General features: G+C 41.5%; 1 protein-coding gene across 5 annotated transcripts; it reads right to left on the bottom strand.

Annotated features, from left to right (window-relative positions):
- Positions 1–25,434, bottom strand: mbip (MAP3K12 binding inhibitory protein 1). Of its 5 annotated transcripts, XM_060828396.1 has the most exons (11): positions 25,419–25,434; positions 24,900–25,105; positions 22,701–22,823; positions 14,871–15,128; positions 14,658–14,754; positions 14,329–14,394; positions 9,919–10,071; positions 7,602–7,699; positions 1,703–1,744; positions 325–431; positions 1–227 (listed from the first exon to the last, which is right to left on the bottom strand). In XM_060828396.1, the coding sequence occupies exons 2-11, from the start codon at positions 25,011–25,013 to the stop codon at positions 221–223; spliced, it is 1,065 nt and encodes a 354-aa protein (XP_060684379.1). In that variant the 5' UTR covers positions 25,014–25,105; positions 25,419–25,434; the 3' UTR covers positions 1–220. The 5 variants fall into 5 exon arrangements, with proteins under 5 accessions (XP_060684379.1, XP_060684380.1, XP_060684378.1 ...); XM_060828397.1 differs by lacking the exon at positions 25,419–25,434 and having other exon boundaries at positions 22,701–22,775; positions 24,900–25,301; XM_060828395.1 differs by lacking the exon at positions 25,419–25,434 and having other exon boundaries at positions 24,900–25,299.
- Between the last annotated feature and the right edge of the window lie 1,904 nt (positions 25,435–27,338).

The following is a 27,338-nucleotide window of genomic DNA, read 5'->3' as shown; positions in this document are numbered from 1 at the left end:
TGCCACAACACAAATTCTGTTTATTCTGAGTACTGTGATACAAATATTTCTAAGACTCCACTATTCTGACCACTTCTGAAGAGTAATGGCTGCTTTTCCCATTTATCGGAGAACTAGAACGAGCAAATAACTTTATAAGAGCCAAACTAACATTTCCAATCCAGACTACGGACTTCAGATAGCAGCATTTGAATGACAATGGAATCACTTCAGCAGGCTTTCATTTCCTGAAATAAAAAGTTTTTAAAAATTAGTATTCGACTAATTTGGCTGATTTTAAAGTCAAGTTACAAAGTCCAATTTTAAAAAAAAGTGTGGCATTACATAGGCATCTTGTCAGCTTCTGTTGGTAGAGTCTGGTCATTTGCTTTCTGCAACAGCACTGCCTTCAGTTCATTAATCTTCTCATCAATTTCTATCAGACTGTAGCCCTGCAACACAAATAATTTAAAGTATTTAAATGTGCAATACACTGGGATAAACAACTGTAATTATGCTTCTCATTTAGAAGCAGCATGATGCAACGCAAACATTTCAAATGAAAAAAAAACAGCCACATTTAGCAGCCTTTTACATAATATGAGCTCTGTTTATTTGCTTTGGCATTCAGATACCAAGCTGAACTTGGTGCAGCAACAAGGTAGGACATTTAGGCATTAAAATCATCTGACTTATTTTAATTAGATCATTCAGATTCTCTTGCTCCCCAAGACTGACAAAGTTGTTTGCCGCTCATCTGCTAATTATAGCAAGTTGTGCGCACTTAACGTCATAGAAAGCAAGGTTAGCATTGATCAGTAGTAGTGATACCACAGCATATTAAAGAGCATTCACATCAAGACTTCAGTAGTGGCACATTTTGGGTTAGTACAAAGGGAGAGGAGGGGATCGAGAAAATTAGTCTATTCTCTTGACAGTACTGGGAAATCCAGTGCTGACAGAAGACAATGCTGACACTTCAGTCAGTTGATTTTTTTCCATTCTCCAGCAAATGAAACAAAAGAGATGATGTTAAAGAAGGGGAGATGAAGAAAGAAAGGGATGAAGAATGTAAAGTAAAAAAGAAAATTATATTAAATGTACTTTTATAGTGCACTGAAAATTGCTCTAATTTCATTGTAATATAAATAGGAACCACGCTTTTAGTTTGCTGACACATTCCAGAGTCCTAGGCATACATATTCAAATCTAAGCACTAAACTATTTGCACACTTTGCTGCAAATAGAAATGAATGAAAAGAGGAAAAAGTACAAGCAGCTGTTTTTAATCACTAAACTGTAACTGAGTTTTTGTATTCCATTTTAAAAGCCATTTTCTAACATACTTCATATAAGCCACCTGTAGTGCAAGCAGATCTGCATTAACAGTGAATTATGCCGAATTAGGCACCCACATTAAAACCGAAAATAAATGCAGCATTCAGGAATTTCAAACCCATTGGTTCAGTAAGGAATGTATACTTTCCATGTATAAGATAAACAGGAGTTGGGTGTGCTCAGTCAAAAACAGCAGCCCAGATTTTTATCACCATTTAGCTGCTAAGATTGAAAAGAAAGAGAAAGTGAAGAAGGGGAACTGACAAAAATATCCCTGTCACTTCATATGGAAGCACTATAACTATAATATCATTTAAATGACCACACATCCATGATCTCAGACTATATTGTATAAAATATTGAACATTGATACAAAAAGACACACCTGAATTGTTTCATGAACTTTACGCCTTTTGCTTGGAAAATTCTGCAAAAGATATTTGTTTTTCCATTAGTGATAATTATTGATAATGTAATGGAAACCATTACGAAACTGCAAAATCTAAAAACGTATCAGCTAAAGTCTTCAGCAGCCGATATTTTAACCCCATGAAAACAAAATAATTGGAATAAAGCATTTTTTGATTCTTAACTCCCCCACAAATTATCAGGAAAATTACTATTCACTGTCATATAGTCTAAGTGCATCATTCATTAAAGAGGGTTGTAATAAGTTCTAAAGATCCCTCTGACCATCATAACATTTCGGGTCATAGAGGATGTACAGCATGGAAACAGACCCTTCCGTCCAACCTGTCCATGCCAACCAGATATCGCAACCCAATCTAGTCCCACCTGCCAGCATCTGGCCTACATCCCTCCAAACCCTTCCTATTCATATACCCATCCAGAGACCTTTTAAATGTTGCAATTGTACTAACCTCCACCACTTCCTCTGGCAGCTCATTCCACACGTGTACTATCCTCTGTGTGAAAATGTTGCCCTTAGGTCTCTTTTATATCTTTCCCCTCTCATCCTAAACCGAGTTCTGGACTCCCCAACCCCCTGAAGAAGGGCTTATGCCTGAAACGTTGATTCTCCTGCTCCTCGGATGCTGCATGGCCTGCTGTGTTTTTCCAGCATCACATTTTTCAACTCTGGTACTCCAGCATCTGCAGTCCTCACTTTCTCCCAAGGAAAACAATGTCTGTTTATCCTATCCATGCCCCTCATGATTTTATAAATTTCTCTAAAGGTCAGCCCTCAGCTTCCGGCGTTCCAGGGAAAAACAGCCCTAGCCTAGTCAAATCCTCTAATATCTTTTCTAAACCCTTTCAAGTTACACAATATCTTTCCGATAAGAAGGAGACCAGAATTGCACACAATATTCCAACAGTGGCCTAACCAATGTTCTGTACAACTGCAACATGACCTCCCAACTCCTGTACTTAATACTCTGACCAATAAAAGAAAGCATACCAAACACCTTTGTCACTATCCTATCTGCCTGTGATTCCACTTTCAAGGAGCTATGTACCTGCACTGCAAGGTCTCTTTGTTCAGCAACATTCTCTAGAACTTTACCATTAAGTGTATACGTCCTGCTAAGATTTGCTTTCCCAAAATGCAGCACCTCACATTTATTTAAATTAACCTCCATCTGCCACTTCTCAGACTACTGGCCCATCTGATCAAGATTCCGTTGTAATCTGAGGTAACCTTCTTCGCTGTCCACTACACCTCCAATTTTGGTGTCATCTGCAAACTTATTAACTATATCTCTTAAGCTCATATTTATGTAAAATGAATATAATTTATTGTCTTGCAGGATTTGTAGCAGGATATTTAAAGTGTATACAGGGTGAAATGATTCTGACCACTTCAAATGAAGAATTAATGGGAAATTTGGGTTAATCAAAAATGGAAAATAAGAACTTATGTTTATGGAACATATTGGCATGGACAGAAGATTGGCTGCCTAACAGGAAGCAGAGAGTAATAGGTGTTTTTCAGGTAGCAGGATGTAACGGTGGTGTGCCACAGGGACCCGTACTGGGAACTCGACTGTTAATGATTTATATAAAAATGATTGAAATAATAGAGACAGAACGCATGGTTGCCCAATTTCTGAGTGGGCAAATATTTGGGCAAAAGGAATACAATGACAGAAAATGTGAACTACAAGTTTTTGGCATGAAGAATAAAATACCACGCACATTATTGAGACACTGCAAAGCTCCGAGATGCAGTGGGATCTGGGTGCCCTTGTATAGGAAGTGTAAGAGGTTGGTAAGCAGGTATAGCAAGTAATTAAGAAAACAAATAGAATGCTATCATTTATTGCAAGGGGAATTTAATACAAAAGGAGGGAGGTTAAGCTTTGGTACTTGCAGGACATTGGTTAGCCTGTATCTGGAGTTTAACTGAGAAAGGCAAGGCCAATAAAATAAGGTAATGTAAGTAACTTAAGGTAAGCAAAGTTAAGTCTTAAATTAAGGCCTCAAAAGACTTAAATCAAGTACTCTGCAATGGAGCGAGTGTTTGGAGTAAAAAGTTCATAATATAATTAGTATTCTTTATAGAGAATAAGTAACAAGCTTAATCCAAAGTGAAATCCTCAGGACCTGATCAGGGTGTACCCTAGAACTCTGTGGGAAGCTAGAGAAGTGATTGCTGGGACTCTTGCTGAGATATTTGTATCATCGATAGTCACAGGTGAGGTGCCGGAAGACTGGAGGTTGGCTAACGTGGTGCCACTGTTTTAGAATAGTGGTAAGGTCAAGCCAGGGAACTGACGTCGGTGGTGGGCAAGTTGTTGGCGGGAATCCTGGGGGATAGGATGTACATGTACTTGGAAAAGCAAGGACTGATTAGGGATAGTCAACATGGCTTTGTGCTTGGGAAATCATGTCTCACAAACTTGATTGAGTTTTTTGAGGAAGTAACAAAAGAGGATTGATGAGGGCAGAGCAGTAGATGTGATCTACTTGGATTTCAGTAATGCGTTTGACAAGGTTCCCCATGGGAGATTGATTAGCGAGGTTAGATCTCACGGAATACAGGGAGAACTAGCCATTTGGATACAGAACTGGCTCAAAGGTAGAAGACAGAGGGTGGTGATGGAGGGTTTTTTTTCCAGATTAGAGGCCTGTAACCAGTGGAGTGCCACAAGGATTGGTGCTGGGTCCTCTACTTTTTGACATTTACATAAATAATTTGGATGCGAGCATAAGAGGTACAGTTAGTAAGTTTGCAGATGGTACCAAAATTGGAGGTGTAGTGGACAGCGAAGAGGGTTACCTCAGATTACAACAGGATCTAGATCAGATGGGCCAAATGGGCTGAGAAGTGGCAGATGGAGTTTAATTCAGATAAATGTGAGATGCTGCATTTTGAGAAAGCAAATCTTAACAGGATTTATACACTTAATGGTAAGGTCTGCGGGAGTGTTGCTGAACAAAGAGATCTTAGAGTGCAGGTTCATAGCTCCTTGAAAGTGGAGTCGCAAGTAGATAGGATAGTGAAGGCGACATTTGGTATGCTTTCCTTTATTGGTCAGAGTATTGAGTACAGGAGTTGGGAGGTCATGTTGCAGCTGTACAGGACACTGGTTAGGACATTGTTGGAATATTGCATGCAATTCAATGGAAAGATGTTGTGAAACTTGAAAGGGTTCAGAAAAGATTTACAAGGATGTTGCCAGGGTGGAGGATTTGAGCTATAGGGAGAGGCTGAACAGGCTGGGGCTGTTTTCCCTGGAGTGTCGGAGGCTGAGGGGTGACCTTATAGAGATTTACAAAATTATGAGGGGCATGGATAGGGTAAATAGACAAAGTCTTTTTCCTGGAGTTGGGGAGTCCAGAACTAGAGGGTATAGGTTTAGGGTGAGAGGGGAAAGATGTAAGAGACTTAAGGGGCAACCTTTTCACAGAGAGGGTGGTACATCTATGGAATGAGTTGCCAGAGGAAGTGGTGGAGGATGGTACAATTGTGACATTTAAAAGGCATTTGAGTGGGTATATGAATAGGAAGGGTTTGGAGGGATATGGGCTGGGTGCTGGCAGGTGGGATTAGATTGGGTTGGGATATCTGGTCGGCATGGACAGGTTGGACCGAAGGGTCTGTATTCATGCTGTACATCTCTATGACTCTATGTGAAGTCATAGCAACACAGCTCATATCTGTCAGGTGCTCCTCCTATGTTGCACTTCCAATGACCTGGCAACCAAATATGCAGGAAGTGTGTCCAGCTGCAGCTACTAGTAAACCACATTTTGGAAGCATGGGTGGACTTGTTGTGGAACATCCATGATGCCGAGCCGGTCATGGACAGCATGTTCGGTGAGGTGTTAACAATGTAGATAAAGACTGAACAGGCTGAAAGGGGATTGGTGACTACCAGAGTACGGCAAGGCAAGTACGTAGGAGTCAGAGAAAGTGAGGACTGCAGATGCTGGACAGCAGAGTCAAGAGTATGGTGATGGAAAAGCACAGCAGGTCAGGCAGCATCTAAGGAGCAGGAGAATCAACGTTTTGGGCTTAATTAGGCATCTGTAGGTAGGAATAAAAAATGAGGTCTGCAGATGCTGGAGATCACAGCTGCAAATGTGTTGCTGGTCAAAGCACAGCAGGCCAGGCAGCATCTCAGGAATAGAGAATTCGACGTTTCGAGCATAAGCCCTTGATGAAGGGCTTATGCTCGAAACGTCGAATTCTCTATTCCTGAGATGCTGCCTGGCCTGCTGTGCTTTGACCAGCAACACATTTGCATCTGTAGGTAGGAGTCCCCTATCACTGTACCCCTCTCTTACAGGGATTTCATTTTGGATATGATTGGGGATGAAGGGAGGAAATGACTGATCAGGGATAGTAGCAGAAACCATGTGTGGCTCTACCAAATTTATTATCAGGCAAAGAGGATGAAGAATTCCTGAAATGCATCTTAAAGAACTTTCTTGACCAAATGTTTCCAACCTAACAAGGAAGCAAGCAATATTGACTTTAGTGCTAGGAATTAAGTGCAGGTTAGAGGTGGAAAAGCATTTGGGGAAGTGATCATAATGTCATGTGAATTAAGATTAATAATGGAAAAGGACAAAAGAAAAGGGTAGACGATATTTACCTGGATGAGCACTAACTTCACTGCATTGAAAAGGCATTTTGCGCAGGTGGACTGCAAATGGAAGATTAGTAGGCAGAACAGTATTTGAACAATGGCAAGTTGTTGAAGAGAAGTGATTCAATTTCTCAATCGTAAATCCTTGAAAGGAGAAAAGCAATGGTGTCTAAAGCTTCTAAAGTTCCCTTTGAAATCAAGGTATAGAGGTTAAAATGGAAAACAGAAAAGTTAAGAATATAGGACTGAAAATACAGTCAAGAACCAAGTTGAATACAAAAAGAGAAAAGGAGAATATCTCAACAAAAAGAGAAAAGGAGGGAAAGTGAAAAAGCATATGAGAATAAAGAAAAGCTAACGTAGAAGAAACCTAAATGTCTTTTACATATATATAAATATGGTCTACGAAAGGGCGAGACTGACTAGGGACTGAAAAGGAGATTTGTTGTCGAACCAAAGTGAATGCATGAGGCACTACTTGAGTACATTTTATATTTCAGTAAAGAAGGTATGTAGCAGGATTTGTTATGATAAAACAAGATAAAGGGATAGTATTTAAATGCCTGGCAGTCCTGAAAATAGAAATGTCACCAGGCCCACATGATGTCTTTTCTAGATTTGTGCAGGGTGCAAGGTTGAAACAACCATACAGTTCTTCAGTGCAAGGGTTGGGTAAAACATTGTTTTAACAGTATATTTCAGATGTTTTTTTTTAAACTTTTCCCTGCTGTTTGACAGAGCTTATAAACATCCCTGTCTAGCCCTGACATTCAGGTTTACAACATGGTGAATACAATTTTCAAGGTACATCAAAGTAGTTCTCCAGGTAACCTGAGCAACACTGCTGCCTTAACAAAACATCCTGTTTTTTGTTTTCAGGCTAGCCCCATTCTTAGTCATACATCTGGGAAGTGACAAAAGAGAAAATAAAATGGTTAAATTTCCTTCCCCTGTATTATGATATAGAAGGCCAGACCAGAAGTAGTGATGGAAGTAGAATCCATAAGAACATCTGAAAGGGAAGTTGAGTCATTTACAAAATACACAGTTCTTGTTAAAGAAAAGTACTGGGAAAGAGTTGGGAATAGAATTAAGGAGATAGCCCCTTCATAAAGCTAACACAGATGCCATGGATCCCATGGTACCTTTCAATTCTGCAGAACACTTATGAATTTACAATTAACCTGAAAAACATCATACTTTAGACAATGAGGATGATAAACATACCACATGTTGAAAATATTCTGGAGAAAGACCTTCCAAATGAAGAATTCTATCTTCCAGCCTCTTGATCCTTTGATAAATATCAATTGGAACTGGACCATCTACAAATAATGCAAACATAAATGATTTCTATTGATTAACAGGTACTTAAGTATTAAAAACATTAGTTCCTCTAAATATAATCTTTCAAGTTTGGAACAACAATGAATTTCAAAGTTCATGGAACAGTAAGAATACCATGGTGAGAACCAATTCTCAACAATTACAAGAGCTCACCCAGTAACAAGGTAAAGGATACCTTGTAGGGCTAGAGATCAAATTAAAATAGGAGTATACTGCAGATGGGGATGATAAATCTTGTTGTTATGGTCCAATTTGAGACAAATAATATTGATTAGAATGGGGAGGAGTTTTGGGCAAACAAGAGTATCAGGGATTTGGTTCTAAATTGAAAAGCAGGGTTCTCAAGGGTAATAAGTATAGAATTACTGCCCTAGTAACGCCCGAACTGCCAATAGGAAAGATAGATCAGAACAATTAGTATATGCTAAAGTGGCCTGTGTGGAAAAGATGGGTTCCTTTTCATAAGACATTGGTTGAGGAGAAAGTGAGGTCTGCAGATGCTGGAGATCAGAGCTGAAAATGTGTTGCTGGAAAAGCGCAGGTCAGGCAGCATCCAAGGAACAGGAGATTCGACATTTCGGGCATAAGACCTTCATCAGGACATTGGTTACACAGTTCTAGGACAGGATGTATGGCTCTTCATGAATCGGGATGGGAACCTTTCCTTGCAGAAAGGATAATTATTGAAGTGACAAAGGCTTTGTAATGGGGAAGATTGATGGCAAGAAAATATAGCATTACAGGACTTGCAAAATGATGGTTAAACTGAAAAGTGAGAGGAAATCCCATTAACGATTGAAAGTTATTGTACAGCAATATACTCGGTAATAAAATAAGGGAGCTGGAGGCATTTGTATAACAAAAACCTAAAGAACTGCAGATGCTGGAAATCAGAAACAAAACAGAAACAGATCCCTGAAGGCAGCAAGGCATATTCATAGAGTAGTTGAGATGGTGTACAATATATGTCTTGATCAGTTGCTGCACAGATTATAAAGAGCAGGGAGGTACAAAAAAAATTGATTAGGCCAGTACTATATACCATAGCTGCAGTACTATGTGCAGTTCCTGCCACTGCATTATAAGAAGGATATGAACACACTGGAAGGGGTGCAGAGGAGATTCACTGGGATGTCACCTGTAGCTATGAATAGAGGCAGTACAAGTGTGTTTTTTTTAGAAGCAGCAGTGAAGATTGAGAAGGTTGAGACTGAGGTTCATCTGTGATTTGCGTTAACGCTGTGGCTACAAGAGTTACAAAAAAAGTGAGTTCATAACAAGATGTTGAATATATTTAAAAGATTGAAAATTACAGACAAGTATATAAATATTTAATACATACCTGGAAAAGAAATTATAATTCACTATAAAAGGAGAGATGTTTAAATGCATAAGCAAGTATATACCAAGAGTCAAATACCAATGCAAAGATAAGTGGGCAAATATAGTTAAAGTTTAAACAGATTTGCTTCATAAATGCTATAATCTCTCACTCTATCAATACAGGTCAGGAATATTTTATCTGAAAACCTAAGGACCAACCAGTTTTCAGATAGTCCATTTAGCCTGTTCACTTAATCTGAACAGACCTGAATGTGCCCAAAAGCAAGGTTTCTTCTCCCAAATGGCTGAATTCTGTCTACAGGGCCCTGAGTTTGGGCCGTTTGGATAAAATCTTCACTTTAAAGGTTCATTTGGGTTTCTTCAGGCCAAGCAAAGTTTTTTCTCCCCAAAGGGGCAAACTCAGAATGTGCACAGGTTCATTCAGAACTACTTCCGAAAATACCTTCTGGTTTTATGGCTTTTTGGATTTCAGATGTTATGGATAATGGATACAAAACATTTTATTCTCAAATTATGCTAAACTTTGCTTAATAAGATTTTATGGTGTTATGAAATGTTCATTAGGTAAGCTACAAATTGTCTTAGTTAGTCACAATGCATACAAGACAAGGAAGTTCCAATTTCAGTACATTACAGGGCAAAATGTCTGGCAATTAGCACTGATAAACAAAACCAAAACAGAACTGGTTGTAATACTAATCCAATCTCAGTTCTTTCAGCAGGACTAGAGGAACCAACCAAATATTCCCCTTGCAATTTATGTCCGCATATCAATTCAATTAATTATTTTACAATCATTCCTCTGTACTCTTTATTAAGTTAACCTTAGGAGAGGTTACAAAATGAACTACACCTGTTGGAAGCTTCAAGTGAGTTTCCATATTGTGAAGCCTCTCTTCAACAGCAGGGTTACCACAATTTTGTGTCATAGTTTCACATTTTTGCAGAGATGCTTCCACACCTTCAGTCCTTGTCTGGGGCCCATACGTATTCACAACTCTTGAAACTGCAATAAAAACAAACAATTTTGAAAAAATATAAGTAAAGTGTATAGGATTTTTTTGCTCCTTTACTATAAATGACAGTTTTCACAATGCAGCAACCACTTAAATAATCTACAGCGAGCACTTCAAAGTGACTCCAAAACTCAATAGTAATTATCTACAGAATGCAACATGACATCATTATGTGCAAACGATGCTATTTCTCTGGATTGCCAAAAGCACAGCCAGTGCTCATACTCAAGTTATAGTTCTGCACAAGGAAGAATAATACATAATTAGTGATAAAGTAACCTCGTTGCAATTTTTACAACACCATTTGCTTCAGGATTTGTAATGCTGAAGAATGAAAGACAATTTGTCAAAGCTTTTCATTCTGGGCTCAACATGACAATTCAGAAGAAAATCAATGTAAATGTAAACAAAATTCTTGTATGAGAAAAGCATGCTAAATAGTTGGCAAGTGGACTCTGCTTGATAGGGGCACAGCCTTAAAAAATATAAATTAAATGACGACTTACAGTTAACTATCTTGCTTGTTTAAACTAGTCAGGGTAACTGCGACTGGTCAAAGCACTGTCTTTAGCAATGTCCACATGATTAGCTGTCACCTATTTTGTTCAGGCAAGGTACATATACATGTTCTTTCTGTCTGTAAAGAACAGGGTCTGCTTTGTTAATTTGTGCAGCATTCAGTAAGTGCGAGTGCATAACATGTTTTACAATTTGGCTTGATAAGTTCAAGATAAAAAGCCTACACAAGATGTCCTTTGTCAGTAATTCTAAGTGATTATTTATCTGTACTGCTACTGGACCAAATGGAGTACACCTCTAAAAAGAATGAGAGAAATACTGCAAAAGGCCTGGTTAATATATCTCCCCCTTATCCATAAAAATTAATAAAAATAACCTAATTCTGACAGTCAAATATAAATAAACTCATACGTTAATCTAATGATTAGTGGAGAACTTACCAAATTATAACAGGGTTTTTTTTTTAAAAACACAGAAGCAGTTTATTGATAATAGTAGGAGGCCAGCAACCCACAGGTTGTGCATTAGAATGTCAACATGCCAAGTTCTGCACAGGAATTTAATCTGTTGCCCCTGCTTTGGCTACTTTGACTAATTTATGTATTAAAAACACTTTAGTCAAGTACCCGTCAGTGAGGTAGACAAAGAGACGTGAAATGCAAACAGAATTCTAATTCAATTGTATTAATAAAATATTCCTTATTAAAACACTATGTGAGCATTTCCCGAATTCCCATGATAATTATTCTCTATCTAGCACTATCCTACTGAGAAAGGTTATTATCAACAATGATACATATGCTTGAGCTGGGCTTTTGGAATTTCCTTTGTTTTGATAGGGGCTGGCTCTCTTCCACAAAGGTGGTACGCAGGAGTCTTGCTATTTTCTCTCTCTATTTCCAGATGGTTGGAGCTCTGCTGATGGGCCAGATTGTGTCTCTGCTCAGTCTTCACTGAGGGTCTGGCATCTAGGTGTGCGCTCTTATCTCCCCTCCTTCCTGACCTTCCAAAGTGTTCTGTGGCCATTAGCCAATGGAATCATGAGCTGAGTTCAAATCATCCAATGGGACCATGCCATCAACCTTCATTGTAGCCATGCCAGGTGGTATAAAGTGCACATACTGAGACAGCAAAGGTGCCAGAACATCTGGTCAACATTTCTCCAACACACTACACTTGGGCTGGTTTTAACAGGTTCCTCTTGAACCTTTGTAACCTCTTCAATCTTGGTTCCACTGTTTTCTATAACTGCTGGCTCCTGTTTAATTTAATCTGGATAATTTTCCATCAGGCCTTAGTTCTCTAGCTGTGGGTCAATTTATAATGTCCAATTTTGGGCTGGTGGTCACTTGACTACAAATACAACAGGTAAAAACCAAGAACAAAAAGAAAGACTATGGAATCATCAGATGCAAATGCCAAACTTGTTCATAAATAGAGTTCCAAGAAGGAACTCTATCATACTTGTCCAGATTAGTATACATATGACTCCAGCTCTATGTCTAAATTACAACTCAAGAGTTCCTGAACTGCCTAACAAGTCAATTGATTGAAAAGCAACTCCAACTGGTAATTTGGATGAACAATAAATGCAGACTTTATGACACTGGTCATATTCAAACAGTAAATAATTGATTGAATTATATGCAAGTACAAAATCAAATGGAAGATTGAGAAAGGTAATGTCTCACAATCAATGGGAAAATTTTTGCGCAGTTAACAAAGTTTATAGGGATGGCTCTAAGTCTGCTTAGTTTACTAGAATGAAAGGAGGAATTGAAGGTAGAAAGTACTAAGTAGAAAATAACGATGAGATTTGTAAAAGGACTGAAGTTCTTTGCGATATTCACATTTCCAGTCAACATGAAGCAAACATTAGATTAATCAATTATTTAGTTGTTTCAGAAGGAGATCTAATGAGTCAATTTTGTTCAGATTGCTGAATAGGATAAATTTGAAGAACTGCCTGCAATTTAGAGCAAGCTGTCTTCAAAAGAAGATATTACTGAAATTATAATTGTTAAAACAAGGTACTAATTATGAAGACCCATTGGAAGAGGTTGAAACATTGGGCCAGATTTTCCAATGGCCTGAAAGTAGTTTCTACAACATAGATGGGAATTGCATGTCAGGATCCAGTGAAAACCATGGTCTAACAGACTCCAATTTTCCATGCAATTCATTTGAAGTTTCCAACAGGCAATTTCCTTGCACTTGGAACCCTCCTATAGAATCCATTTAAAATTGGAGAATTTGGAGAGTTCCACTGCAATTAGTAGTTAGAAAAAGTTAGACAGTCATAAACCTAGTCTAACTCCTGGGTAACTATTAAACCAATCCCCAACCTAACACAAACCCACCCAGTTCAAAGTCTCCCAGGCTGTAACTTGACATCATGCCCCCTGCCCAGAGAGCCAAAATTTAACCTCCCATGCCCCACAGAACCTGACAGTGTCCCATTACAATGGTCCTCTCCCCAACAAACCCGCAGCTTCCCCCAAAATCATCCCTACCCAGGCTCACCAATACACATCATTTACTTTGGCACCCTAACTTCATTCCTACACACCCACAACAAGTGTTGTCAAAGTGTCTCCCTCTGCTGCTCAGTATTCAAAAGTCACAGAATATGACAAATGCTGCCATGAAAAGGGGAACATGGTTTCTTTCTTCCTGACTATCCAGCTCTACAAGATACTTTTTGGATTTAAAATATTCTCCAAACTGTGATTGGAATCTCTTTACCAAAAATAATTCTTAATGTCTAAAAAGAAATGGTGTAGTAATTTGCCTGTGATTGTCCTCCTTGGAAAATTCGACCCGTGACCACTTGTCTTTCTTGGGTAACGAAAGCAAATAAGTTTAGATTTCAATCGTCAAAGGGATTTTCTAAGATTGTGGTATTTCCACCTACTTCCCCCTTCCAATTCTGATTCAAATCTTGTTTAAATGAGCTGATTCTACAACACGTTTCTCAAATAATCTCAAAATAGGGCTTTATTCTTACCAAAAAAAAGACAGAGGTGTGACTTGATGGATTTCTTCAAAAGTTATGAGAAGTGTTGATTGCGCAGATGTCAGGAAAATATTCCCCGTAATGAATAAGCCCAAAACTAAGGTCCTTGTATAATATTTAGTAACTAATATACCTAATAGGAAATTCAGGAGGAAAAAACTTTAACTCAGCAAGAGCGTATAGTATAGAACATCATACCACAAGGAGTAGTGAAAGCAAATAGTACCAATGCATTGAAGAAGAAGCCCCATAAAACACAGGGGAGGAAGGAATAGCAGGCCACACTGGCCAAGTTACACGAGAATGATAGGAAGTGATTCATCTGAAGCAGAAATATCAGTATGACTTAGTTTGAGAAAATTGTCTGTCACTGTGACATGCAAAAACTTTACCTTTATTATGTTGCTCTGGATGACTTATTATATAAAAGTGAAAAATCAATAATGACAGATGCACTCAAAATACAAAGACAATTTCAAAAATGTAATAAAAATCTACTCCATTTAAACAAGTCTGTAAGTGATGTAGTGATGAGATATATTTAGAGTTTTCACAAGGTCAAACATACCCAAGTGTATTTTTCAGTGAATTTACAATCATACTGAAAATACAATTCAAATTTCTTTTGCTGATAGAAGAACAAACATAAATCCTTAGCTTCAAGGAGATATTAGAAAAACAAGTATCTTTATGGAATGTGAAATTGGCATACCTTTTATATGACTTTTGAAACCAGGATGCGGTGTGAAGACTGCATCTGTTCTAGCACAGCTATTTTCTGTTAAACACAGATTTATTCCAAAGATTAATTATGAAAAGAAAACAGGAATTGTACATTTCATTTTTCAAAGTAAATGAAACAAGTACAAAAGTTGACTCCAGAACAAAATTTTTGAATTTACATCATTAGATATGTTTTACTACATCGTAATGGAGAATCAAATGGACAGGTTAAAAAGTTCTAAACTTACTAATATTAAGGACATCTTCTAAATTAACATGTTGGTACCTTGGTCTCCATGGTGCACTTTAGAAACTAACCTTGATTACAATTAATAACATTGCAGAATTCACGGATGTTATTTTCATTAATCTCTGCCTGCTTTCTCTCCATGAATGCGGAAATTCGTCTTTCAATCTGAGAGAGAATAAAATTGTATGGTAAACAGTTTCACCTATTTGCACTAAAATAAGCAAACAATATTCAAATAATTAAAATCAGTGGACTTTAAGGAAAGCGTAACTACATCTTACTTCATCTCTGTTTGCCTTGATTTGAACCAATTCTGTATCAGTCTGGCTTTTTGGTTCGTCTTGTCCTTCATACTTGTTTTGAGCATCATTTAGAAATACTTTTGTTTTTAGATTAATCGGTTTATTTGAAATTTGCTTATGGCCAGTCATTGCTAAATTGGAATAATTATCAGGTTTTATCAGCAGCATAGTCTCTCCTCTGTTTCCACTCCCAGATAGGTCTTTTCTCGTCATTAATTTCAGCTTATCTGAAACACACTAACAATAAATTATAGTTAATAAACTATATTGACATTTTAGTTTAATTAATACAGTTACATGTGTTTTTTTATTCAGCTGGGATGTTTTGATATGAGCTATTTCCAGCATGATTTTCTTTAATAAGCCACGGTTAAATAGATCAGGCTCCTATTGCCCTATATGGTTCAAACATTTTCTTGCCCTGTAAGGATCACCCAACTAATGCAACTTATGAGTAAATGGTAGTGCCAAAGTTCAAGAATCAATTGATGTTACTGCTGTTTAGCCAACCAGAATCAGACAGTTTCACATCACAAATTACTGATTGCTTATTTGTTTCTTTAGCTGCAAATGTGTTGCTGGTCAAAGCACAGCAGGTTAGGCAGCATCTCAGGAATAGAGAATTCGACGTTTCGAGCATAAGCCCTTCATCAGGAATAAGAGAGAGAGCCAAGCAGGCTGAGATAAAAGGTAGGGAGGAGGGACTAGGGGGAGGGGCGATGGAGGTGGGATAGGTGGAAGGAGGTCAAGGTGAGGGTGATAGGCCGGAGTGGGGTGGGGGCGGAGAGGTCAGGAAGAGGATTGCAGGTTAGGAGGGCGGTGCTGAGTTGAGGGAACCGACTGAGACAAGGTGGGGGGAGGGGAAATGAGGAAGCTGGAGAAATCTGAATTCATACCTTGTGGTTGGAGGGTTCCCAGGCGGAAGATGAGGCGCTCCTCCTCCAGCCGTCGTGTAGTTGTGTTCTGCCGGTGGAGGAGTCCAAGGACTTGCATGTCCTTGGTGGAGTGGGAGGGGGAGTTAAAGTGTTGAGCCACGGGGTGATTGGGTTGGTTGGTTCGGGCGGCCCAGAGGTGTTCTCTGAAGCGTTCCGCAAGTAAGCGGCCTGTCTCACCAATATAGAGGAGGCCACATCGGGTGCAGCGGATGCAATAGATGATGTGTGTGGAGGTACAGGTGAACTTGTGGCGGATATGGAAGGATCCCTTGGGGCCTTGGAGGGAAGTGAGTGTGGAGGTGTGGGTGCAAGTTTTACATTTCCTGCGGTTGCAGGGGAAGGTGCCGGGGGTGGAGGTTGGGTTGGTGGGGGGTGTGGATCTGACAAGGGAGTCACGAAGGGAGTGGTCCTTGCGGAACGCTGATAGGGGAGGGGAGGGAAATATATCCTTGGTGGTGGGGTCCGTTTGGAGGTGGCGGAAATGGCGGCGGATGATACGTTGTATGTGCAGGTTGGTGGGGTGGTAGGTGAGAACCAGTGGGGTTCTGTCTTGGTGGCGGTTGGAGGAGCGGGGCTCAAGGGCGGAGGAGCGGGAAGTGGAGGAGATGCGGTGGAGGGCATCGTCGATCACGTCTGGGGGGAATCTGCGGTCCTTGAAGAAGGAGGCCATCTGGGCTGTGCGGTGTTGGAATTGGTCCTCCTGGGAGCAGATGCGGCGGAGACGAAGGAATGAATTCAGATTTCTCCAGCTTCCTCATTTCCCCTCCCCCCACCTTGTCTCAGTCGGTTCCCTCAACTCAGCACCGCCCTCCTAACCTGCAATCCTCTTCCTGACCTCTCCGCCCCCACCCCACTCCGGCCTATCACCCTCACCTTGACCTCCTTGCACCTATCCCACCTCCATCGCCCCTCCCCCTAGTCCCTCCTCCCTACCTTTTATCTCAGCCTGCTTGGCTCTCTCTCTCTTATTCCTGACGAAGGGCTTATGCTCGAAACGTCGAATTCTCTATTCCTGAGATGCTGCCTAACCTGCTGTGCTTTGACCAGCAACACATTTGCAGCTGTGATCTCCAGCATCTGCAGACCTCATTTTTTATTTGTTTCTTTAGATCCAGTTTTCTTTTTAAAGTTTACCTTTGAGAGGGATGGCAGCGAAAGCAGTGCAATGTTCCTCTTGCAAGATGTTTGAGGTGAGGGAAGCCATTAGCGTCCCTGCTGATTACACTTGCAGGAAGTGCACCCATCTCCAGCTCCTCCAAGACTGTGTTAGGGAACTGGAGCTGGAGTTGGATGAACTACGGATCATTCGGGAGGCAGAGGCACGGAGCCTGTCCCCGTTGCTCAGAAGGGAAGGGTGGAGAAAGGTAGAGCGATAGTTATTGGGGACTCAATAGTGAGGGGCACAGATAGGCGGTTTTGCGGGGGCGACAGAGACTCACGATTGGTATGTTGCCTCCCAGGTGCAAGGGTACGTGATGTCTCTGATCGTGTTTTCCGGGTCCTTAAGGGGGAGGGGGAGCAGTCCCAGGTCATGGTCCACGTTGGTACCAACGACATAGGTATGAAGAGGGGTGAGGATGTTAGGCAGGCTTTCAGGGAGCTTGGTCGGAAGCTCAGCGCTAGAACGAACAGAGTTGTTGTCTCTGGTTTGTTACCCGTGCCACGCGAGAGAGAGTCGAGGAATAGGGAGAGAGAACAGTTAAATGCGTGGCTACAGGGATGGTGCAGGAGGGAGGGATTCCGGTTTCTGGACAACTGGGGTTCTTTCTGGGGAAGGTGGGACCTCTATAAACAAGATGGTCTCCACCTGAACCTGAGGGGCACCAGTATCCTTGGGGGGAGGTTTGCTAGTGCTCTTTGGGAGGGTTTAAACTAACTCTGCAGGGGCATGGGAACCTGGACTGTAGCTTTAGGGTACAGGACCTTGAGTGTAGGGAGGTTAGGAACAAGGCATCAATCTCGAAGGAGGGTGCCTGTAAACAGGAAGGTGGCTTGAAGTGTGTATACTTCAATGCCAGAAGTATAAGAAATAAGGTAGGTGAACTTGCAGCGTGGGTCGGTACCTGGGACTTCGATGTTGTGGCCATTACAGAGACGTGGGTAGAATAGGGACAGGAATGGCTATTGCAGGTTCCAGGGTTTAAATGTTTTAGTAGGGTCAGAGGTGGGGGTAAAAGAGGGGGAGGTGTGGCATTGTTTGTCAAGGATAGTATTACAGCGGTGGAAAGGACGATGGAGGAAGACTTGCCATCTGAGGTAGTTTGGGCTGAGGTTAGAAATAGGAAAGGTGAGGTCACCCTGTTAGGAGTCTTCTACAGGCCTCCTAATAGTCCGAGAGACGTAGAGGAAAGTGTTGCAAGGATGATTCAGGAGAAGAGTGAAAGTAGTAGGGTGGTTGTTATGGGGGACTTTAACTTCCCAGATATTGACTGGGAAAGCTATAGCTCGAGTTCGTTAGATGGGTCGGTGTTTGTCCAATGTGTGCAGGAGGGTTTCCTGACACAATATGTAGACAGGCCAACAAGAGGTGAGGCCATACTGAATTTGGTTCTAGATAATGAACCAGGCCAGGTGTTAGACTTGGAGGTAGGTGAGCACTTCGGGGACAGTGACCACAATTCGGTGACTTTTACTCTAGTTTTGGAGAGGGATAAGTGTGCACTGCAGGGTAGGAGTTATAGCTGGGGGCAGGGAAATTATGATGCGGTGAGGCATGACTTAGGATGTGTGGATTGGAAAAATAGGCTTCAAGGGAAGGACACAAATGATATGTGGAGCTTGTTCAAGGAGCAGCTATTGGGTGTCCTTTATAAGTATGTACCAGTCAGGCAGGGAGGAAAGGGTCTTGTGAGGGAGCTGTGGTTTAATAAGGAATTGGAATCCCTTGTAAAAGGGAAGAGGGCGGCCTATGTAAAGATGAGGCGTGAAGGTTCAGTTGGGGCGATTGAGAATTATAAGGTAGTCAGGAAGGATCTAAAGAGAGAGCTAAGAACAGCGAGAAGGGAACATAAGTCCTTGGTTGGTAGGATTAGGGAAAACCCAAAGGTTTTCTATAGGTATGTCAGGAATAAAAGGATGACTAGGGTAGGTATCAGTCCAGTCAAGAATAGTAGTGGGAAGTTGTGCGTGGAGGCGGAGGAGATTGGAGAGACACTAAATCAATACTTTTCGTCAGTATTCACTCAGGAACAGGACATTGTTGCTGATGTGAATATTGAGTCACAAGTGATTAGAATGGGTGGCTTTGAGGTATGTAGGGGAGAGGTCCGGGGAATACTGGAAAGGGTGAAAATAGATAAGTCCCCTGGGCCTGATGGCATTTATCCTAGAATCCTCTGGGAAGCTAGGGAGCAGATAGCGGAGCCATTGGCCTTGATTTTTATGTCGTCGTTGTCTACAGGAATAGTGCCAGAAGACTGGAAGATAGCGAATGTGGTCCCCTTGTTCAAGAAGGGGAGTAGGGACAGCCCTAGTACCTATAGGCCAGTGAGTCTCACTTCTGTTCTGGGCAAAGTCTTAGAGAGAATTGTAAGGGATAGGATTTATGAACATCTGGATAGGAATAATGTGATCAAGGATAGTCAGCATGGTTTTGTGAAGGGCAGGTCATGCCTCACAAACCTTATTGAGTTCTTTGAGAAGGTGACCAAGGAAGTGGACGAGGGTAAAGCAGTAGATGTGGTGTATATGGATTTTAGCAAGGCATTAGATAAGGTACCCCATGGTAGGCTACTGCAAAAATTACGGAGGTATGGCATTGAGGGTGCATTAGAGATTTGGATTAGGAATTGGCTGGCTGGAAGGAGGCAGAGGATAGTAGTTGATAGTAAAGGTTCATCTTGGAGTGTCGTTACTAGCGGTGTTCCACAAGGATCTGTTTTGGGACCATTGCTGTTTGTCATTTTTATAAATGACCTGGAGGAGGGGTTTGAAGGCTGGGTGAGCAAGTTTGTGGATGATACGAAAGTCGGTGGAGTTGTGGACAGCGAAGAAGGATGTGGCAGGTTACAGCGGGATATAGATAAGTTGCAGAGCTAAGCAGAAAGGTGGCAAATGGAGTTCAATGTAGCTAAGTGTGAAGTCATTCACTTTGGTAGGAGTAACAAGAAGATGGATTACTGGGCTAATGGTAGGCTACTTGGTAGTGTGGATGAGCAGACGGATCTTGGTGTCCATGTACACAGATCTCTGAAAGTTGCCACCCAGGTAAATAGTGCTGTGAAGAAGGCATATGGCGTACTGGGCTTTATTGGTAGAGGAATTGAGTTCCAGAGTCCTGAGGTCATGTTGCAGTTGTATGAGACTCTGGTGCGGCCTCATCTGGAGTATTTTTAGATTAGATTAGATTACTTACAGTGTGGAAACAGGCCCTTCGGCCCAACAAGTCCATATCGACCCGCCGAAGCGCAACCCACCCAGACCCCTACATTTACCCCTTACCTAACACTACAGGCAATTTAGCATGGCCAATTCACCTGACCCGCACATCTTTGGACTGTGGGAGGAAACCGGAGCACCCGGAGGAAACCCACGCAGACACGGGGAGAACGTGCAAACTCCACACAGTCAGTCGCCTGAGTCGGGAATTGAACCCGGGTCTCAGGCACTGTGAGGCAGCAACGCTAACCACTGTGCCGCCGTGCCGCCCACAATGCTGCACATTGTGTGCAGTTTTGGTCGCCATACTATTGGAAGGATGTGGAGGCACTGGAACGGGTGCAAAGGAGGTTTACCAGGATGTTGCCTGGTATGGTAGGAAGATCGTATGAGGAAAGGCTGAGGCACTTGGGGCTGTTCTCATTGGAGACAAGAAGGTTTAGGGGAGATTTGATAGAGGTGTACAAGATGATTAGGGGTTTAGATAGGGTTGACAGTGAGAACCTTTTTCCGCTAATGGAGTCAGCTGTTACTAGGGGACACAGCTTTAAATTAAGGGGAGGTTGGTATAGGACAGATGTTAGGGGTAGATTCTTTACTCAGCAGGTTGAGTGTTCATGGAATGCCATGCCAGTATCAGTGGTGGACTCTCCCTCTTTATGGTCATTCAAGCGGGCATTGGATAAGCATATGGAGGTTACTGGGCTAGTGTAGGTTAGGTAGGCTAGGTAGGCTTTGGTCGGCAACATCGAGGGCCAAAGGGCCTGTACTGCGCTGTATTTTTCTATGTTCTATACTTTCTACTATCTTTAACCAGACCTCCCTAACCATAGTGTGGCGGTGCCAGTGTTGGACTGGGATGGACAAAGTCAGAAGTCACACGACATCAGGTTATAGTCCAACTTGTTGAACTAGAACTTGGTGTCATATGACTTCTGACTTTGTTCCTAACCATTGACCTTGATTTTCACAGAATTATCTAGAGCAGTGTGCAAAGAATCCCAATGCAAGTGACAGGCTTTCACCTCCAACCCACCCACCTCAGTGAGCTATTTTACTTGTTTAAATCATTAACAATGCCATGCACTAGTACAGGAGTATCAAATCTGCCAGTGTTGATGTTACCATACTTCCACAACCTGGTTTGCGTCATTTTAACCTCAAGAAAACCTTCTCATTTGAAAAGAACTTCACAGAAAATTAATTAGACAACTCCTTTCAAAGCGGTTGAGCCTGTGTTGCACATATAGCAATTACTAAGAACTCCAGAGACACAGCAAATACAAAATAAAACATTCATTTGACACCATTTCTGTTTGAACAAGCATTTGCTTAACCCTGGATACCACCTGCAAGAATCTAAATGCAAAGGTCTGCAGACGCTAAAAAATAGAAACTTTTTTTAAAGTGCTGACTCATACTGGACTTGAAGTATTAACTGTTTCTCTCTCCACAGATGATCAGCTTAGCCAACTTTTACTGTTTCTATTTCAGATCTGCAAGAAACATTTGTTACAAATCGCAGCCTTTCATTTATTGCATATGGAAGTCCAAAGTTGAAAAATGAAGAGTGTGCTTACAGTATGCCATTTTGATGAGTAATGATATAATAGCTGTTGCTGTCAGAAGTCTCTGTTCTCAGCCTCAACCCACAGAGGTCTCTGCACTCACCCTCAGATTTTTAAAAATTCATTCATAGGATGAGAACATCACTGGCCAGGCCTGCATTTATTAGCCATCCCTAATTGCCCAGTTAAGAGTCAACAGCAGCTAGACTGATATGTAGACCAGACCAGGTAAGGATGGCAGTTCCCTTCCCTCAAAGACATTGTTGAACCAAATGGATTTTTCCAGTGATTTATTGAATTCGAATTCCACTATCCTCAGTGCTTGGGAGCCTCCAGTGAAGTGCTTCTGTGATGTTTCCTCCGGCCTTTATAGTGGCTTGTCTCTGCCGCTTCTGGTTGATCAACAAACACATCGACCTGGACCCAATATATCGGCCACTGCAGCGGACAGCAACTGACAACCGGAAGCGGCAAAGACAAGCCACTATAAATGCCGGAGTAAACATCACAGAAGCGCTTCACAGGAGGCTCCCAAGCACTGAGGATGTCACCTAGAAAGGGGACGAAACGTTTGCAACAAAAACTCCTAGCTCGGCGAACAGAACCACAACAGATTTCTAATCAGATTTCTGACATTGCATCTGCACATCACTAATAATAATACTTTATCTTTACTTCAGATGGGCTTTCGTGTCCTCTTCCATCATTAATAGCGAGCAATGCTCTGGAAAGAATATATGGAAAGAATACACAATACATGGAAAGAATGTATGAATTTATTTCCACATACTACAAGATATCTTGCAATTTAACCATCTTTTAATTTAGTTACGCCATATGCAGGTTCACTAAAGTTAATTTAAATACTTCCAGATAGCCATTAATATAGAGAATAATTTTCTTAAAATCAAACTTATATTTATGCTTACCTGTAAATCAAGGATATGTTGTTGGAGTAAGCTACTAAGGTACCCTGGGTTGAGATGTGCTGGCAGACTCTGAAGCTTGCGTAGATCAATAGTAATATTTAAAACATCATCTCCAACATTAAGCTTTAATAATAGAAAGTCATTAAACAAGTTTCAAAATCACTGGCTTCCAACATCAAAGAGCAACAGACTTACTTGCAAGTCATAGAAACTGAGCTAAGCAGCAAAGGCAAATTTAATTGGCATCAATAGATTGATCATTTCAAAATGTGGGCATAGTCATTCTACAGCCAGCACAAAAATCACTAACAAATGCTGATTTTGCAACAATTATTTGGAGTTATTGCCTTGTATTTCCAGATCAGACGCAATCACGACTTTTGCATCAGTGCTTTGAACACAATGCTTTTACAACAGCAATTCACCATTCAAATCCCTTCATTAATGTTACTCACCACACACTACATAACTGACCAGGGAACTCCCACTCTTACTTCCTGCCACTTCTGTATGTCAGAACGTTACATGGGTTGAAACTCAACCTGTTTGGCCACGTTATGAATGTTTCTTCCTTAGTCATCAAGTCCTGAAGTGGGCTCTAAACTTTAAGTTTCTGCTCAGAAGCAGGGATATGATGCACTGTGCCACAAGAACATTCTCACTAAACTGCTAACCACCCATTCCTCTCATAGACCTCACATTAGGCAATGGTGTGAACAGATTTTCCAATGTGGTTTCCCATTCTTTTAAAATCTATCGAATTTCTGAAACACCATGGTGCTATTTTCAACTTTCCATTCCTCACCATAATCCTTGAATTTGTTATCACCTCCCAAATCTTTTCCCAGAAATCCAAGATTTAGAGGGCCTCTATTCAGTTTTCCATTAAGCCACATTAACCAAAGCAACTCTTATCCAAGTAATAAACACTGACAAAGGTAACTATGCAACTGTCTGTGTGCACATTCTCAGTGTGTGCAGGTTTCCTCCCACCATTCAAAAATGTGCAGGTTAGGAAAATTGGCTATGCTAAATTGCCTATAGTGTTCAGGGATGTGTAGGTTAGTTACATTAGTTAGGGGTAAATGTAGAAAATTAGGGTAGGGGGAATGGGTCTAGGTGGGTTACTGTTTGAAGGGTTGGTATGGACTTGTTGGGAAAGAGGGCCTGTTTCCACACTGTAGGGATTCTAGGAAATTGGCTCTGACTGGGGTAACTGAAAATGTGTTGCTGGTTAAAGCGCAGCAGGTCAGGCAGCATCTGGATGCTGCCTGACCTGCTGCGCTTTAACCAGCAACACATTTTCAGCTTTGATCTCCAGCATCTGCAGACCTCACTTTTTACTCTGACTGGGGTAGACAAAGTTCAAAATCACACAACATCAGGTTATGGACCAACAGGTTTATTTGTACAGGTACTAGCTTTCAGAGTACTACTTCAGAGTGTGATTTTTAACTTTATCCTACTGATGTCAATCTGCAAGTGGAGGCAAGAAATTCTATTCTAACTTTTGGACAGAGGAGCTGTATCTATACTAGCTTACTTACTATACTATACTATAAATGTTTTTTCCCTGTAGGTACTCTACACTGATGTTTCCTCTACCACGAGTAACTAGATAGACCCAAAACAAAGACAAAAGAGGATTGGTGACAGTGAGCTACCTCAGATAACTCCTATCCAATTAGACATTCTGGTAGAAGTCACAAAAAACCCACAAGGTAACATGAGGTGGTCATTTGCAAAAACACCTCAAAATTTGCACTTTCATGTAGATTTTGATACCAAATGAAATCTAATGAAATGTATCTCTAATGAAAGCCGGTATCTACCTGAAGCATCAAACAACGTCCAAAAATGCTGCCTGAGGTTACTTTACCAGGTCATGATATTTCCCTCAGTTAATTGGAGAACGCTAACTCAAAATGACGGCCCAACCGCTCGGGCAGACATTTGCCGGTGACTGAAAATGGATCTGCCTGAAGTGACCTCGGTATCTGGGGCTGTGGTTCGAAGTACAAACCCTACCCCCTGAGACCTCGGGCGAAGTCCGCTTAAACGGGCGCCTCATTGGGGCGTAGCGTCTTACTCCAGGCCCAGGCCGCGGCCCAGGCCTGACTTCCCCAAGGCACCGCGGGTGGGGGCGGGGCAAGAACGAGGGATTTTCGAATCGAGGAGAGCGGGAATGCGGTAACGGACCTGCCGGTGGAAGCGGCTGAGCGCGTGGAGCAGGGTGTGCAGGCTCTGGGCCATCTCCTTGTCGGCTAGTCCCGGTCCCGGTCCCGGTTCCACCTCCTCCTCCTCCGCCGCCATGACCGAAGGGAAAGGTGATCAGCAGCTGCTCACGTTGTGCATTGCACTGCCTTCTCGATCAAAATCTCACCCGCCTTCCTGTGGCCATCTCCCTGGGAATAAACATTTCACATCTATCACTGATGTTAGACGCACTCTCTCCTTGACCAGTCTCTTTTTTAAAAAAAAAATCAGTTCGTTAAGTTAGGTATAAAACAATTTTTAAAAAAGGACGCAGATTAATTTTCCTCGACTGGAGCTGCCTGAGCCGCTGAGTGTTTTCGGCAAATTCTCCTATCCATTCCAGCAATTTCTGTGTTGAATGCCCTTCCCCAGTCCAGCTATTAAAATGTCCCATTCACGCAATTTTAAAGTCAGCCACGTCAGGGAATACAGTAAAGAGCAATTTCAGCTAAGGGCACTCACCTCTGAAGTTCAGCTGTTTTGTGCATGTCTGAATTTAGGCTGTAATCCGTGTGGCGCAGCTCTGGAGAACGGTGGAGTATCGGTGAACGCCACTTGTTTGCATTGTTGACTACATCTTTTCTCACCTTGCTGATAACTGAGGGTGGACTTTGTGGGGTGGCAGTGGCCACACTGCATTTGTCCATCTTTTTGTGGGCAGTTTTCCACAACATTTGGCAGATGTTCTTCCGTACCTGAACTGACACTTGCCCAGGAGCATGACTTTTGTGAAACACAAGGGCAGGAAGAATATAAAAGTAGAGTTTTGTTAAACCTAGAATGACTGCAGAATTCTGGGGTGCAGAGGGATTGTAGGTGTTTAGTGCATGAGCCATAAAAGGTTGGTGTGTACGTACTGTAGTAATTGAAAAGATTAATGGAATCCTATCCCTTATTACAAGAGGAATTGAACATAAGTAAGGACGTGATACTTCACTTGTGCGACCACATTCTGAGTACTGTTTGGTCTCCTTATTTAGAAAAAGAAACCAATTGGAAGTGGTTCTCAAAAGGTTTGCTAAATTGATACTTGGAATGAATGAATTGTCTTTTGAACAAAGTTTGGACAGACTGAACCTTTTTCCACTGGAGGTCAGAAGAGTGAGGGAGTTATATTGAAGAACATAAGATCCTTCATAACCATAACAAGGTGAAAGTGAAAAGTTATGTTTCCTCTTGTGAGTGGGTCCAGAGATGGGCACTGTTTTAAAAAAAACTTAGTACCCTGTTTAAGGCAGAGATGAGGAAAATTCTTTTTCTCTCATAGGGTTGTGCAAGTTTGGAGTTCTCTGCCTCAGAAAGTGGTTGGACTTTATGAAGTATGAGAAAGAACCTCAAACCCAGCGGACTCAGTGCTGCAAATAAAAACCATGGGTTAAATTCAGACAATGGCTCGATTCCTGATGAAGGGCTCTGGCCCGAAACGTCGAATTTCCTGTTCCTTGGATGCTACCTGACCTGCTGTGCTTTAACCAGCAACACATTTTCAGCTCTGATCTCCAGCATCTGCAGATTTCACTTTTTACTCCGTGTCAACATTGTCAAAACTAAGAACTAGATGATGGAAATCTGATTGTCACTGGATCTGAAACTTTGACTTTACTTTCTCTTCACAGATGCAGCCAGAGCTACTGAGGCTGACCGGCAATTTTGTTTCAACATTGTTTGACTGCTATGACATGACATTGATGCAGAGAAATGTGACAACCTGCCTGATGCAACCAAGACATTGATCACCTAATACAAGGAACCTGGCCATTGTTACAATTTTCTGGATTAGTGGTGCTGGAAGAGCACAGCAGTTCAGGCAGCATCCAAAGTGCAGCGAATGCTGCCTGAACTGTTGTGCTCTTCCAGCACCACTAATCCAGAATCTGGTTTCCAGCATCTGCAGTCATTGTTTTTACCTCATTGTTACAATGATGAGTTCCCATCGAGGGGGGAAATGATTAATTCAAAGTGTTATCCATCCAGATTTAGTCACATAATTGGGATAGAGTGGCAGGATGTAAGGGAACTAAAGTAATCTTCAGAACAATGTTATTCATCTGTGCTAGCTGAAGAAAGGATTACTACTCATGAGATTGCCCCAAAATTCACAACAGATGATGTTCAATTGAGAAATGACATATACCCAGATACAGTTGAAATCTGAAGACAGATGGATGCCTGTGAGGAGTGCCAGCACAGCCAAAGCAGGACAAGAGAAAGAAGAGCCAGCAAGTTTATAATCACCATATGACATACTGACCCCCTGAGGCTTTACCACCAATCCTAGTGGAGGCATTGTATAGTGCCAGTTTGTCCAAGCAACGTTCAAAATTATATCTGTGCCTGTCAAAACATGTTATTTTTCATTTTAAGGTCCAAACGTCTTTGGTC

Source organism: Hemiscyllium ocellatum, chromosome 8, assembly GCF_020745735.1.
Source record: "Hemiscyllium ocellatum isolate sHemOce1 chromosome 8, sHemOce1.pat.X.cur, whole genome shotgun sequence".
Classification (NCBI taxonomy): Eukaryota; Metazoa; Chordata; class Chondrichthyes; order Orectolobiformes; family Hemiscylliidae; genus Hemiscyllium; species Hemiscyllium ocellatum.
This window is presented reverse-complemented; position numbering and strand designations above follow the sequence as displayed.